Here is a 15,973-nt window from a genome sequence, read left to right on the forward strand (position 1 = left end):
AAGCTAAAGTTGCTTGAGGATAGTAAGACTAAGTCTAGTGAAAACCCAAACAAGTCAACTGAAAAAACTAAAATAAATTTTTACTGTATACCAACGCTAATGGTTACATAGAAAATATAATAGCTTAAAAAAGATTTATTCACAGTAGACAAAACACTCCCCCCAAAGGTACAAAACACCTAGCAATAATCTTAAGAAGAATGTGTGGGAACAAATGAAGAACACCACAGAAACTTGCTGTAAGGTACAAAAAAATGTCAAAATGCTTTTATTCCATCTTTAACCCTTTGAGTGCCAACCAATATCCTAGGAACTATGCTAAAATTGCCAAGGCATTTTTGCTGATTTTACAGCAGTTTAGGAAACAAATTATGAATCGCAAGTAAATGAAGTTACATATTCAAAAACTTAAGGAAACCTTTACTACATTGACATATTTAGCAATATCATCATCACTAATAAAAGCAGACTTAGAACTGGATGCCATTTCAAAGCTTTGATAGCGCTCCCGGCAATTTTGGCGAAAGACAGCAGGAGCACGATTGCGCCCCCGGCACTCTAGAAGTTAAAATTTGGCAACTTTTGTCATCTTAGAACGGGGTTGGGCTCAATAGCACCCTCACGTGGACATTCTGAGTACAGCACCCTAGTAGGCGATTAGTCTCAATAGAGCCTAACTGTGAACATTATGAGAACAGCATCCTAATAAAGGATTAGTCTCAATATCGCCGTCTACTGTACATTAGGAGAACAGCACCCTTGAAAGGGATTAGTCTCAATAGCGCCATCAAGTGGGCATTCTTGGAACAGCTCCATAGTAGGAAATTATTCTCAACAGTACCCTCTTGTGGGCATTCTGAGAACAACACACTACTAGGGGATTAGTTTCAATAGCGCCCTCTTGTGGAGATTCTGAAAATAGCACCCTAGAAATGGATCAGTCTCAATAGTGCCATCTAATGGACATTCTGAGCTGTGAGACAAGGATTTTTTTCAGACTTGAAGATTTCTTACTAGGGTGCGGTTCTCCAAACGACTGCAAGAGGATGCTATTGATTTTAATCCCTTACTAAGATTCTTTTCTGATAATGCCCACATGAGGGTGCTATTGAGCCTAATCCCAAACTAGGATGCTATTCTCACAATGCCCACCAGAAGGCGTTATTGAGACAATTCCCTTATTAGGGTGCTGTTCCCAGGATGTCCATTGGATGGCACTATTGTGACTAATCCCCTACTAGGGTGCTGTTCTCACAGTGTCCTCTAGAGTGTGCCATTGAGACTAATACCCCACTAAGGTGCTATTCTCAGAATGCCCACAAGAGGGCCCTATTTAGCTGAATCCCTTAAAACAATGCTGTTCTCTAGAATGCTCACAGGAGGGTGTCATTGAGCCCAAGCTGTTTGGACAATGCCCACAAGGGTGTGCTATTGAGACTAATTCCCTAATATGGTGCTCTTCTCTAGACTGCATATAAGAGGGCGCACTATTGAACCTAATCCTTTACAAGGGTACTTTTACCTAAGTACCCACAAGAGGGCGCTATAGAGTCTGATATCATACTAGGGTGCTGTTCTTAGAATTACCACCAGATGGCGCTACTGAGTTTAAACCCTTACGAGGGTGCTGTTAGCTAAATGCCCACAAGAGGTCACTGTAGAGCCTAATCACTTGCTAGGGTGGTGTTCTCTAAATGCCTAGAAGAGGGTACTATTGAAACTAATCCCTTGCTAGGGTTCTGTTCTCAGACTAACCGTGCAAAAGTGTGTCATTAGGTTAACTCCATTCTGCTTATTTATTTACTTTTAAAAATATGTTTTTATAGATTTCAGAGAGAGAGAGAGAGAGAGAGAGAGAGAGAGACATCAGTAAGAGAGAATCATCAACCAGCTGCCTCCTGCCTCCTGCACCCTCCACCCCCTATTGGGAATAGAGCCCTGATGGGGAATTGAAACCTGACCTCCTGGTTTATAAGTCAATGCTCAACCACTGAGCTAGATGGGCCCGACAGGTTAAATCTCTTCTGTGTAGAGAAGAGTAAATCTTCTGCTAGTCTTTTGCATAATTGTAGTTGTCAAACTTATTAAGAAAGAGGATAATGTAATTCAACACTACCTTTTAAAAGGAAATGTAATGACCCTTACTAGTTTGGCTCAGTGGATAGAGCGTTCACCTGGGGATGAAGGGTCCCAGGTTAGATTCCAGTCAAGGGCACATGCCCTGGTTGTAGGCTTGATCCCCAGTAGAGGGTGTGCAGGAGACAGCCGATTAATGAATCTCTCTCTCATTGATGTTTCTATCTCTCTCCCTCTCCCTTCCTCTCTGAAATCAATAAAGATATATATATTTTTAAAAATACGTTCTGCATGAAGAAATGGAAGCTAGGGTAAAGCTGGGAATATGGCAAAACAAGGTAAGTCTTTCTTTTTGTTTTGCTGAAAGGTGGGTTATGGGTTATCTCTTATTAGAAGCATTAAAGAAAAACAGGCCACAAAAACAGGCTATAAGGGCTTTAGGGCTAAGTAAAATAGGTAGAATTATCTGAGTCATGAATTTATCCCAAGAAAAATAAGGACTCAATATTAAAGCCTAGAGAGTAATTTAAAATAAATGTAACTCAGGATGACTGCTATCACTATTGCTATAGAAATTTCTGGCTAATAAAGTACATCAAGAAATATAAATAAGAATCATAACTATTGGAAAGGAGGTAAAGCTAAAGTTGCTTGAGGATAATATGACTAAGTCTCGTGAAAACCCAAACAGGTCAACTGAAAAAGCAAAAAAAAATTTTTACTTTATGCCAACGCTAATGGTTACATAGAAAATATAATGGCTCAAAAAGATTCATTCACTGTAGACAGAACACACAACCCAAAGGTACAAAACACCTAGGAATAATCTTAAATGTGTGGGTACCAATGAAGAACACCACAGAAACTTGCTGTGAGGTACAGAAAAAAGTCTAAATGCTTTTATCCTCTTTTTTAAATTTGGCAAAATGGTCTCACAGGTGAACAAAAGTCAAGGGAGCTTTTGAAACTGGGAATGATTCGAGACAACTTGCCTTACTCTACACTAAATGGAAAGATGCCTCATAATGTTTTTTAAATGGACTAGAACAAAAATCTAGTCAGCTCAATGAAAAATAGTCCTGAAACAGATTGTAATAGATGAAAGGATTTGACAGGTTCTCAGATCATCGGGTTTGTGAACAGAAATTTACATGCAGGAACTTTCGTTTCACTCAAAATCAGCTGCCTTATTCGAACTTACTCAGCAGCATACGTCACTATTAGTAAATAGCTCAATCCCAGCCGCTGGTGCCACCAGCAAGAAAGCGACCGCGAAACGTCTGAGTGAGAAACAGCTCAGTGGCAAATCAATGCTCGTCATCAGAACGTCTGCTCACTGCCTTTCCGGGACCTTATTTGAAACCACCACGGGTCCCTCTCTCTGTACAGCCATCCGGATGGGCGTGGCCTGCCTACTCCCATGATGCCTTTGGTTATCCCTCCGGTGTCACTGCTCTGATGGATGACAGCCTCTCTTTTGGTGCAGCCTCGAGCCCAGCCAGGGAATGTGTGTTACTTCATGTAGCGTACGTTTTGAGTCCTACGTACCAAGAATAATCTTGAAATATGGTTAAAATCCTTCCAGATACTTTCATGAACTTCAATAGCAGGTAACAGGCAGAAACTAATTTAGTTTCTATTTTTTAATAAAAGGAATTTTAAAAAATCTATGTGGTCAATAAAAGGGAAATAGTTAAAAGATATCATTATACATTCATACAATGAAATATATAATCACTCAAAAATGATGTTTTTAAGAATTTTAAATGATATAGTTATTTCAGGAAGTGAGCTATAAGTGATATTTTTCTTCCTATGTTGCTTTATTATATTTTTTCTTCATTTTTGCAAATTTCCTACAAGTATGAGAATTAGGAATACCTATATTCAAAAGATGAAAATGGAGATATTTAAAAATTATAATACAAACAGTGAAAAAAATAAACGTAAAAAATAATTAGAAGATATATTAATAAGGATTTGTGGTAAAAAGCAAAGTATATATAAATAATTATTTAATAAATAACATTTATGTGTAATTTTAGCTGATTACAAATCAGCTAAAATTAATTAATTTTACCAAAAAACAACAACAAAGTACATATAACAAGCAAAGTTCTATAAATAATTACTTAAAGATAACATTTATGTGTAATTTTACCAAAAAACAACAACACAACCATACATATTCAAGCAAATACGTGACAAAGGACTCTAATTTGCATTTCCAATGCAGCCTGTGGTTTCTACCACCGAATAACTGAGTAGAGGACCACTTTCCATTCCATGATGGTACCTGAAAAAACAGGAACAGTTTGTTTAAATGTAGGACCTTACATTCTGGACTGCAAAGCTCCATGTGTATGGTAAGAACGGCTAAGATCATATGTACTGCATCCCAAGGAGGAAGCAAGATATGATCATCCTGTCTCATACCTTCTTTAAATCAGGTGACTGGCTTAAAGACCATGCAGTTGGTGCATGAAGTTGGTTACGCCGTGTTCATAAGTATCACCACCAGCTGTCTTGCAAAAGAGTAAAGTATTGTAATTCTATGGATTTGATTCTAAAAATAATTGACACCTAGATGAATCTTTTTGGAAAATTTTACCAAATAGAATCATCTTCAACGCTCTTCTGAACCAGGGATAGAAAAATGCATAAATCATTGGATTAAAAGTAGAGTTCAAGTAGCCAAACCAAATCAATGCATCATTCAAGGGAGGCGGGATAGCATAGCCCAGGAAAGGATCCATGACTGTGCAGAGAAAGAAAGGGCACCAGCACACGAGGAAAACCCCCATCACAATCCCTAAAGTCTTTGCCGCTTTGCGTTCTTTGTTCCGTGACATTCCATTTTTCTCTTCCAATCCAATGTGAAGGTTCTGATTTGCATTGTTAATCGATCTTGCCTGCCCTTTGGCTATGAAATATATTCTGTAATAGACATACAACATAATAGATCCAGGGATATAGAAAGAAGTCATAAAGGCCAGGACCCCGGGTGTTTTGCTAAAGAAGACAGAGCAGCCCCCTGAACAATGAGCGTGTTTGTAATACATCTGTTCAGCGCCTTTGAAGTTAAGCCCCAGAAAGATCATCCCAAATGCGAAAAGGGCAGGGATGCTCCAGCTGATGACGATCATCCCAAAAATAACCAAGACACTGATCTTGGCTTTGTACCTCAGCGGGTCACACACGGCACAGTATCGGTCAATGGAAATGAAGGACAGGTGGAAAATGGATGCTGAGCTGAGCATGATATCCGTGCTGGTGTGGACCTTACAGAAGACTTCCCCAAACGGCCAGCAGTGCTCAACAGACCTCACCATGCTGTAAGGCATGACCACGCACCCCAGCAGGAAGTCCGCCGTGGCCATGGAATGAATGAGCCAGTTAGTTGGGGTGTGAAGTTGCTTGAAGTGTGAGATGGAAATAATAACTATCAGATTGCCAACCACTGTGGTCAGAATGATGAGCACCATTAAACTATATAGGGAAGCACGGACATCATTGGACCAGCTGCTGCTCACACAGGAAATATTAACTATATTATGGCAAAGGGACATCGTTCCTGAAGGCTATCCACTACTTTGTTTTTTCCTCTGTGTGCTGAATCTTCCTTTGAAATCCACAATCAGGTTACAGTTCCATCTTTTATTCCCATATATCTATCCCAAAAACCTAGAAGGGGAAAAAAAAGAGAGTGAATCATTGGTAATTTGATTTCTCTTCTAACACATTTACCTATTACTTCTTGCTGAAAAATAATTATTTGGAAAGAGCCTTTATTTCTAAATTTTGTTCAATAGTTGAGTTTAATAATTTTTTAACATCTACTTGATGTCAGATACTGTGCTAGAAACAAAAAGGTGAATTATTAGGTTGAAATATATAAAACTGCCACTTCTATAAGTCAGAGACCAAATGATGAATTTTTCATATGCTTTAATCTATGGGAGTTTTGTAAGGGAAGCTCATGTTCTAAAAGATAGATACAAATTTCCCAAAAGCTTAGAATTGAAATGCCTTAGTAAAAAAAAAAAGTGAAATATTTTAAATGTGTCTCTTATACAGAAGTAATATCCACTAATGCCTGTTTTTGCATTTGATCACATTTTAAAAAAATTTATTTTATAATTGATTATAGTGGAAAGAAATATATATACCTTTACTTCCACTTTGAAAGCACTTACACATATATTCCATGCATTATTTCATTGAACATTTTGACATCGATAATAGCAACATGATTCTTTATAAGGAAGACATGACAATTTTATTAGCAAGAAATTGAGGCTTAGTTCATAAAACCATTAAAGCTGGAACATGACCTGATGTCTCGATTACTAGTACAGTTTCTTTTTTACTAACCCAGGTTTTGTGTGTGTGTGTGTGTGTTTTTTAACTGCAGAAAAAAAAATCAACTCAGATAAACTATTTTCAAGAGCTGTAAGCTTTGAACTTTCATATAAGAAAGCAGAATGTGTTGAGTAATGGAACCAACGAAGTGTCGTTGTGGCCCAAATGATTAGGATGTTAAATGTGCACCAAAGTGTGTGGTGAGCAGGCGGTGCATAGAGAGAAGAGCTCTGAGACAGAACCCAGGGAGCCCGAGCTTCAGTGTGGGCTGTGGGCCTGGTGCTGGAGCCCGTTTTTCTTTTTTAAGCTCTAAAATCCATTACAATTTTTTCTCATACAATCTCAATTCATAAAACAGATAAAAGTAAACTCTTTTTTAAAAACAGAGATGCATCTTTCTACTAGCCTCCTCCTCATGCCTCACCGAAGAACCTCAAAGCTTCATGGGACCCAGTTTAAAAATGTCCCTTTTGTTACTATATGATTCTGTAATTATCAGCTAAATTATGAAATTTGCAGTATATTTTGCAATATATAGGTAGTATAATAGATATATATTATATAATAGAGATAGATAGATAGATGATAGATAGATGATAGATAGATAGATAGCAGTTTGGAGAAAGAATCTAAATTTATGGTAATCAATGAACAACCTGACACTATATCGTGAAACTGCTAAAAAATAAAACAAGCCTTAGAATTCCAGGAGTTTGCTTTCCTTTTCATCTCTTCCCGTTCACTCTGGGCCGACAGTACAGACCAAGGCCACATAGAAATCTAAATTTATCCAAAACTAAAACTGGATGAATAGAATATTTAGGAAGTAAAATGCATATTTTAATACATTTAAAACACCTATTCCCAAACCCCTTTTCTACCTTCTGTTCCCAGGAGGAAACATATTCATACGAAATGAATCATAAAATTTATTTCAATAACTACCCAAGCCCAGCTGGCATGGCTCCGTGGTTGAGCATCAACCTCTGAACCAGGAGGTCCCGGTTCGATTCCCTGTCAGGACACATGCACAGGTTGTGGGCTTGATCCCCCATACAAGTTGTTCAGGAGGCAGCCAGTCAATGACTCTTATCACTGATGTTTTTACTTCTCTCCCCCTCTTCCTTCCTCTCTGACGTCAATAAAAATATATTAAAAAAAGAATAGACACCCAGACCCATTTCATAAAAGAACAAACAGTAGACTAAAACTAGGTTATTGAACTAAGCAACATTTTAATTATAATTAAAATTTACCAAAAGAGTGCTTTTTTCACTATGAAGTTTAAGTATGCACTCAACTAAACTCTATTGGTTAAGTTACTAATCTTCTACTTAGACTTTTTTTTTCTATTTCCTCCTTTTTCTTCTTTCTTTTACTTATATTATTGACATATTAAAGGAACAAAGCAGCACACCCTAGTAACTATTTACAAGTGTTGCTAATTAATAACTGTCAGTTAAGTAATCATTCCTACCTGATGTCATCTTGAGTAGGTTCACTCAATCAGGAGAAACTAGGGTCTAAAAAACAGTAAGAGAAAGTGGGGAGCGGGGGGAAGCGTGTTCAGTTTTGGAAGAGTAAAATCATAGAAGATGAAAAAGGCATTTGCCAATTTTGTATGCCTTGTTCTTTGTGCATCTCAGATGTTAGGTTTCCAGAAAAAAACTAAACAACTCAGAGGCTTCCCCCCTCATATTTTTACAACCTGATTTCAGAGAAATAAAGTCTTAAGCATAGTATCTTGGAAATCGTTAATATTAGTGACATTTCAATAGAATAATTTTTTCGGCCCAATTTAAGAATATTACACATCATTTTTGTGTGAGTTTTTTAAAAGTGTTATAATTTGTTTTTAGATGTACTTGTTTAAATAAATGTTCTATGATGATATCATGACTTGAATGGTTACCTAAGAACATGACTTAACAGTGGTTTTGTTTCTTTTCTTTCAACTTTAAAAATGTAGATAGCTAGAAATGATTGTTATCTGTATATACAAATTATCCAAGTTGAACATACAATAGTAAGATGGAAAGTTAATAAATCTCTCGTTAATTATCTAGCTAAGCAAACACTTCTGTGCAAATGATCTAATCACCTGATGTTTGAAAATGACATGTGAATTAAAAATATATTGGCAGGAGTTGTAGTTTTCAATAGATCTGTCTGGCAGGACAGGAACTCGCTGGTGGAGTGCTCACAACATCCCAGTGAAGGGCCATCCACACTAATCCCAACATTCCCTTTGTGTCTGACTTCATCAAACATCCATGTCTACTTGCTCAGTCTCTCATTTCCATACCGTTGTATACAATGACTGAACCCATCTCTTAATGTACCATTACTCACAAAGCCCTTCTAAGTGGGCCCTTTGGAGCTCATGGTCATCACTCTACTTCCTCATCTCTTTTCTCTGTGCTTTCCTCACTTGGTTCTAACGAAAACGGTCTCTCCTCTGCTAATACTTTATCCCCTGTGCTCTGCCAAAGGTAACAGATTTATCTCCTGCATCGCTAGAACCCCTTTACACTCTAGGGCCTGGAGGAAGAGTAAGTGTCCTCTGGTTCTCATTGTCATTGCAGATCATTGTTCCTCCTGCCTTTCTAAACTCCACCATCCGCAAGCTTTGAAGCTCTGTATTCAAACGATATCTCCTCCTGCTATAGACATCTATGGATTCCCACGTCATTTCTCTTTATTTCTTGGAGATGTTAGCTTCTGAACACCTGTCACTGTCTCCAAGGCTACCCTTGACAAATTCTTAATGATTTTTTTTTTGTCCACGTAAATGATCCAATAATAAGGTAGCCAAGAAAGACTAAAAGAAGATGACTTTGAATTTGACCTAAAGAAAGTGAGGAGCTAACCACGTGGGCATCTGGAGGAAGTGCCATCCAGCTAGAGCAGTGGTTCCCAATGTGGGGCACATGCCCCACAGGGGGACAATTTGATTTTTAAGGGGGGCAATTCCAGAATGAGTTATTATCAGTGAATTTTTTGCATTTCTTATGTTTCTAGGGGCCTCATATACAGTATATAAATATATATTGTGACATATTTATGCATTTCATTTCTCTATTATATGTTTTGAAACTTTATTTGCTTTTTTTCATATTATTGTTATTATTTCAAACAATTTCTTAGTGATTTCTTCCTCAATATTTCAACTGTCCTTTCATTCTTTTATTTTCTCTTTCATGGATGCCATGTTTTTGGAAGCTTGTTTAGACCAAGTTAATGGCATTTTAGGCTTCCTTCATGTGAAAAGTTCACTTTTTGAATAATAAGAATCATATGTCACAGGGAGCGGGCATCAGGATTTGAGAGATGCTTAGGTGGGGCATGGCCAAAAAATGGTTGGGAACCACTGAGCTAGAGGGTACAGAGAGCACGGGTTCTTTTTTTTTTTTTAATATATTTTATTGATTTTTACAGAGAGGAAGGGAGAGGGATAGAGAATTAGAAACATCGATCAGCTGCCTCCTGCACACCCCACACTGGGGATGTGCCCGCAACCAAAGTATATGCCCTTGACTGGAATCGAACCTGGGACCTTTCAGTCCGCAGGCTGACACTCTATCCACTGAGCCAAACCAGTCAGGGCGAGAGCACGGGTTCTGAAGTGGGAGAATGCCTAGTGTGTTTGCAAAATAGCACAGTTAGTGTGGTTGGAGCAAAGCGAGCAACACAGAGAAAAATAGATGGGGACGCCAGAGACGCTGCACAAGGCTGCACTGAACAGGGCCTTAGAAGCCACAGTAAGAATTTTAGTTTTGCCTTTGTGTGAAAAGAGAAGGTACCAAACACTTTGAATCCAGCCACACGATCTGACCCATTCTAAGGGATTCATTGTGGCTGCTGTGCTGAGAACAGAGGCTGAAGGCAAGGACAAAAGTGAAGCGAAGATGAGGCAGCCAAGGCACTGACCTGGGGGTGAAGATGGTGGTTTGGGCCAGGGCAGCAGCTGTGACCGTGGAGCGTGGCGGTCAGGTGGGATATGTTCTGATACACAGCAGGCAGGATTTTGACGATGGATTGAACGTTGGTTGGGAGAAAGTTGTCAAGGGAAATAGCAAGGCTTTTGGTTTGAACAGCTTGTACGGTGGCGTCCCATTTACTGAGATGGGAAAGATGGTGGTTGGAGAAGGACAAGAAGCAGGAGGAAGTCAGGAGGTCAGTTTTGAACTTGGGAGGTTGGAGCTGTGTGCTGAACAGGACGGCCTTTGTGCCCAGCTGCCTCTGTTCCAGTCTGGGCTGGGCCATTCGCTAATTCTGTAGCCGTGGACATGCTGCCCACCTCTTGAGGCTGTAGTTTTCTCATGTTGAAAAATAATCTATTTCCTGGGCTTTTCTGAGGCTGGAATAAGTTAATATTTGTAAAATAGCCCCTTATATGCATGTTAATCAAATAAGTAAACATCCATTGGGAATGTTAAGGGCATATTAAAGGAATGTATAAGAAACATCACGAAGCTTTTTCAAGAATACACACACGTTTAAATTAATATAAAAAGATGCATTCTTGAGTGTCACTATAGGCAGAGGAAAAGGAGAGGGGAAAGGGGAACAAGGAAAAAAACAATACGATAAAAATTAAACAGAAGTAGTCAGTTATAAGGAAATGAACTGTCTTTTATTCACTGCTATAGCCCCAGGGCCTGGAAAATGTCTGGAACATTCAAAACTGAATAAAGGATGGATTGAATGAACAAATGAACTGAGGAATTCATTAGCTCATTTCTGTTCTCCTTGGGATCAATAAAAATTGGGGTACATACACTTTGCCTGGCTCTAAATTCCAAAGATAAAGGATAAATCCTCGTAGGCATCTGTATATAAATTCCTTGATTGTGGTGGTCGTGGTGTTTGCATAGGTCCAACTCATCACATTGTACACATTAAATATGGGCAGTTCTTTGCATGACAATTATGCCTCAATAAGGCAATTTTAAAAGTAAAAAGGAAAGAGGGTCAGGTTTGCATAGGACTTTGCATTTGTAATTATGGAAGCCAGGGGGCTCTAAGGAGCTTAGAAACAATTAAGGAAATTGTATGGCAATTCAACAATCCTATATTTAGCCAAACAGTAACCAAATGAAGGTAAAAAAAAAAAAAGACAACAAATATATATTGATGATCATCTTCTGAGAAACACTAGGAAATACTCTAACAATAAAAAAAAATCAAACCAACGTTTTTTAGATAGTAAGAGGTGAATAAAAGGAACATTAGTGAATTAAAATTTTAGTTTAAATTAAAAAATGATTATAATAATATGACACGATGCAATGCAATAAGGATTTTTGAAATAAAAATAATACATTTTTGACAAAACACTAAATTTTAACCTGGAATTTAAATTCTCAACTATCTCACTAAATCCCAGTTGTTATCAGGGTTGGTGAGGGGCTTATGAGTTCAACTTCCCAACTAGATCACATGATGCCTAGCAAAAATTTAATTTTGTAAAGTTCTCTAGCAACACACATACACACATACACACACAAACACACAAACACACAAACACACATACACACACACACACACACACACAGAAAATAGGTATGGAATGGCATGCTCCAATTTCTCAATATTGTTTACTCAGAGATACTGAGATTAAAACAAAAATTTACAACAAAGATAATATCAAATTTTTGCAATAACTGTTCCTGGGTGGTGAAATAATGTGTGAGTTTTGCTTTCTTCTCTATCATTTCTACATCTTCCACATTTTCTACTATGAGAATGTTTCACTTTCATAATCAGAAAAAGTATATTTAATAAAATCAATTGTATTGTATATGAATTAAGTTTCAAGTGAAACTTCTAAAAAGTATTGTTAAATAATTATTAATATACTTATATTATTTGTGCTTCTTTAGCTTATATAATTCTTTCTATGAGTTACTTTTACCTTCATATTAAAAATCATACTTTTGCTAAATTTCTGAGCTAAGCCCACACAAATCTGTTCTACCCTATAAATTTGGAAACAAATTAGGACTTGATAATAATTTCATGCCTAAAATATGTTTGTAGCTCTGAAATTTATCCAATAATTTTTATTAAAATACTAAGCATATTTTTGAACAATACTTATTTTAAGAGAAAGAAAGAGACAAGAAGCAGGGAAAACAGAATTTCCAAATGTTTAGGTCATGATTCTCAGGGTAAGACATCACTGGAAGCAAACTGTTTCCATCCTGAAGAAACAGGAAACGTGGAAAATCCATTTGTTTGCTTATCCATCACCATAGTCCCGTGGATAAGAGGGGAACAATCTACAGCAGTATTGTGGTCAATAGACTATGCCTGACCGTGTCTCTGCTAAGTGTACATGTATCAGATAATATGTATCAGATTTCAATGATCGTAACTGAAAGATTCTTAAGTTAATTCATCTGATATGTGGCGTGTACAGACACACGCACACTAACCTGTGAAGTCATTCAGAAATGTGCCAAGATTATTACCAAATAATAGTTGTGCAAACCAGATTTTAGTTTTGTAATTTAGTATATAGTAACAACACGATACATTTTCATTTCAAAACCTACAAAAATCTCTAGGAAGACTCCTTTTATTATGCTAAAACTAGCCAAGTACACAACATGGAATTTCCTTTTTAATGTACAAGAAAAGGAGGTTTTAAAAATCATATTTAAAAAGGGGACATCTGCAATACTTTCAACAATAAAGATAATTTTTTTAAAAAAATCATATTTCAGCTTACCAAATTTCCCAACGTTCCATAGGTAAAGTTTTCATAAAAGTCTGACATCTTAAAAAGCATGTGCAAAGCAAGCTATTTAAAATATTTAACTATTTTTTAGCTTCTCTTACTAAAGCAGGTATTAACTAACTAAACTTAAAGAACCTTCGTTAGTCTTCGCATTAAATAATCCTAAAATTAATATATGAATAAGTACCAGACCGTTGATAAGTCTTATTCTCCCAAGCATTCTCCCTGTCTTTGCAGTTTGCGTGGCTGTGGGGTGAGTGCATGCAGACCTACCTGCTCAGGTGAGTGAACAGAGCAAGCGGATGAGCCGACAGCAGACACGCTGCCTTTGGGAGGAGGCCACACAGCTGCTGCGGGCCGGAGCCACTGCTGCTCTCAGATAGGCCACAGCGAACAGACAGCATGACGCAAACATTGAAATCTGAAAAAGATAAGCTGATAATAAATCTTTCTGACACAAGGTAACAGTATTATTGAGAAATATACCGGGGAGGTGCTTTTATTCTGAACCAGCATCAGGAAGCTAGCAGTGAGCAAGCTAACTGGAGAAGGTAAATACTTTAAAAATAAACTCAAGCATGGGCCACCGGTCACCACCGACATGGGTGTTAACAGCATATAAATGGACGCACCTGTCCATTAAAACTGCCTTAATTGCTGATGGATTTGAAAAGAAACTGCTCCTGTATTAGACCTGGTACAAAGGAAAGCAACTAGCACCAGAAAAATTGTTCATTTTTCAAATCAGATGACTTGTACCATTTCTAAAAAGGAATATTTCTAAAAAGAAGAATGCCCTAGACTCAATGACATCTTATAGTTAGAAACTAATTTAAAACAGTGGCTTTCAAACTTTTTTTAATCACTAGGAAGAAATGCCTTTTATAATATGACTCAATACACATGTAGGTGCGCATCGTAACAGGAGCAAATGTTTTCATTTAAAAATACCCTTACCTCATTCAATTAATTCACTCTGATATTTGCGATTTTTAATTAGTGGGATTCACACCCCATAATGTTACTAAACACAATTAGGAAAGTACTGCCTTAGAGGTTATATGCTTACACATATTTAGTCCATCCTCTTTTTAATTCCTATATATAAACCTTCCAAAATGACCATCTTATACATGGAGCCAGGGCCTTCAATATAGTGAAATGGATAGCTGAACAAGTGCAGTTTCTCCTCTATTTCTATCTGTTTCTCATGCTGACACAGGAATCATAAGGTCATTATGATAGATTGATTTTTGGTTTCAATTCTTCACTCTCCTAGCATCTTTATCTTTGTCTTTGCTCTATTGGGAGGGGGAGGTATTTCCTTGTTCTTTGAACTTGAGCTTTGCCATTTGACTTGTTTTGGCCAAAAGAATGTAGACAGAGAAAAAGGTGTCAATTCCAAGCCTAGGCATTGGGAGAACTCACATGTTTATGAATGCCGTCCGTGCCATCCTTGTCCACGGAGGTTGAGAGGCATGTGAAACAGTCCAGGGCATACAGATACACAGTACATGCGAAGCTACGTTAGCTGCCTCTACAGATTCATGAGCAGAAGTTGCTGTTATTCTAAGTTACTGAATTTTGACAATAACTACCTGATTAACTGTATTTCTGAAAGAAACCCTTGATATCTATTACCCTGTTTTCCTGCTTTGTCGTAACACTGCCACTAGGAAAATGCTTGTGGCACAACAGGTCACCTATAGTCTAAATAGCCATTAACAGCCCAGCCAGTGTGGCTCAGTGGATGATTCTCTCTCATCATTGATGTTTCTCTCCCTCTCCCTTCCTCTCTCTGAAAAAAATAAAAAATATATATTTAAAAAAGAAAAATAAATGGCCATTAATAAAAGTTGCAATGGCAAAAGCAAAAAGAAAGCATAAAATAAAAAGTACACCTTACTAAATGAAGCTGACATTTTTCTGGGTGAAAATAACTCCTGCTTCAGAAATTGCTGGATGTTAAGGTTGGTTCTAGAAATAACTCCCAAGTTCACTTCTTAACAGTACATAGAAAATATCATTCATCTTTTTGAAAATGAGTTTCCTGTGTGCCTGAATCATAGAAGTACTTTTTTTATTAAAAATGTTTAATGTTGACACTACTGTAGGTATGACCCATTTTCCCCCCTCCCCCTCCCTTGGGCATCACCACAATACTGCCTGGGTCCGTGGGGTATGTATATATATTCTTTTTAAAATATATATATATTTTATTGATTTTTTTACAGAGGGGAAGGGAGAGGGATAGAGAGTTAGAAACATCCATCAGCTGCCTCCTGCACACGCCCCACTGGGGATGTGTCCACAACCAAGGTACATGCCCTTGACCAGAGTTGAACCTGGGACCCTTCGGTCCACAGGTCCACTTTATTTTGTTCATTAGATTCCACAAATACTTTTCATTTTGTGAATGAGTTTTCTTTGCAAACAAGCATAATGCCTCATGTATGAGAGTTCTAGGAAACCAGAGTCCTTATCGGCTTTGTTCATTACTGTCTCACCATCACCTAAAATAGTGTCTGAAAACCATAAATGCTCAATACATACTTGTTGATTGAATAATGTTGAATTACTGATTAAATTAATTGCTCATTTTTTAAAGCTATATATATGTGTGTGTGTGTATATTTATTGATTTATTTCAGAGAGGAAGGGAAAGGGAAAAGGGAATAGAAACATCAATGATGAGGGAGAATCATTGATTGGCTCCCTCCTGCATGCCCCCTACTGGGGATTGAGCCTGCAACCCAGGCATGTGGCCTTGACTAGAGTCGAACCTGTGAC

At 37.6% G+C, this 15,973-nt stretch overlaps 1 protein-coding gene across 2 annotated transcripts; it reads right to left on the reverse strand.

The window, feature by feature from the left end:
- Positions 1–4,138: 4,138 nt before the first annotated feature.
- Positions 4,139–13,951, reverse strand: TAAR1 (trace amine associated receptor 1). Of its 2 annotated transcripts, none has more exons than XM_006778490.2 (2): positions 13,457–13,951; positions 4,139–5,760 (listed from the first exon to the last, which is right to left on the reverse strand). In XM_006778490.2, exon 2 carries the CDS (start codon positions 5,643–5,645, stop codon positions 4,629–4,631), a length of 1,017 nt encoding a protein of 338 aa, XP_006778553.1. In that variant the 5' UTR covers positions 5,646–5,760; positions 13,457–13,951; the 3' UTR covers positions 4,139–4,628. The 2 variants fall into 2 exon arrangements, with proteins under 2 accessions (XP_006778553.1, XP_015413331.1); XM_015557845.1 differs by lacking the exon at positions 13,457–13,951 and adding an exon at positions 7,916–8,147.
- Between the last annotated feature and the right edge of the window lie 2,022 nt (positions 13,952–15,973).

This window comes from Myotis davidii, unplaced genomic scaffold (genome assembly GCF_000327345.1).
Source record: "Myotis davidii unplaced genomic scaffold, ASM32734v1 scaffold147, whole genome shotgun sequence".
NCBI lineage: Eukaryota > Metazoa > Chordata > Mammalia > Chiroptera > Vespertilionidae > Myotis > Myotis davidii.

Excerpts from the sequence above, each read along its gene's own strand:
- TAAR1 (XM_006778490.2), bottom strand. The coding sequence starts at position 5,645 with ATGTCCCTTTGCCATAATATAGTTAATATTTCCTGTGTGAGCAGCAGC.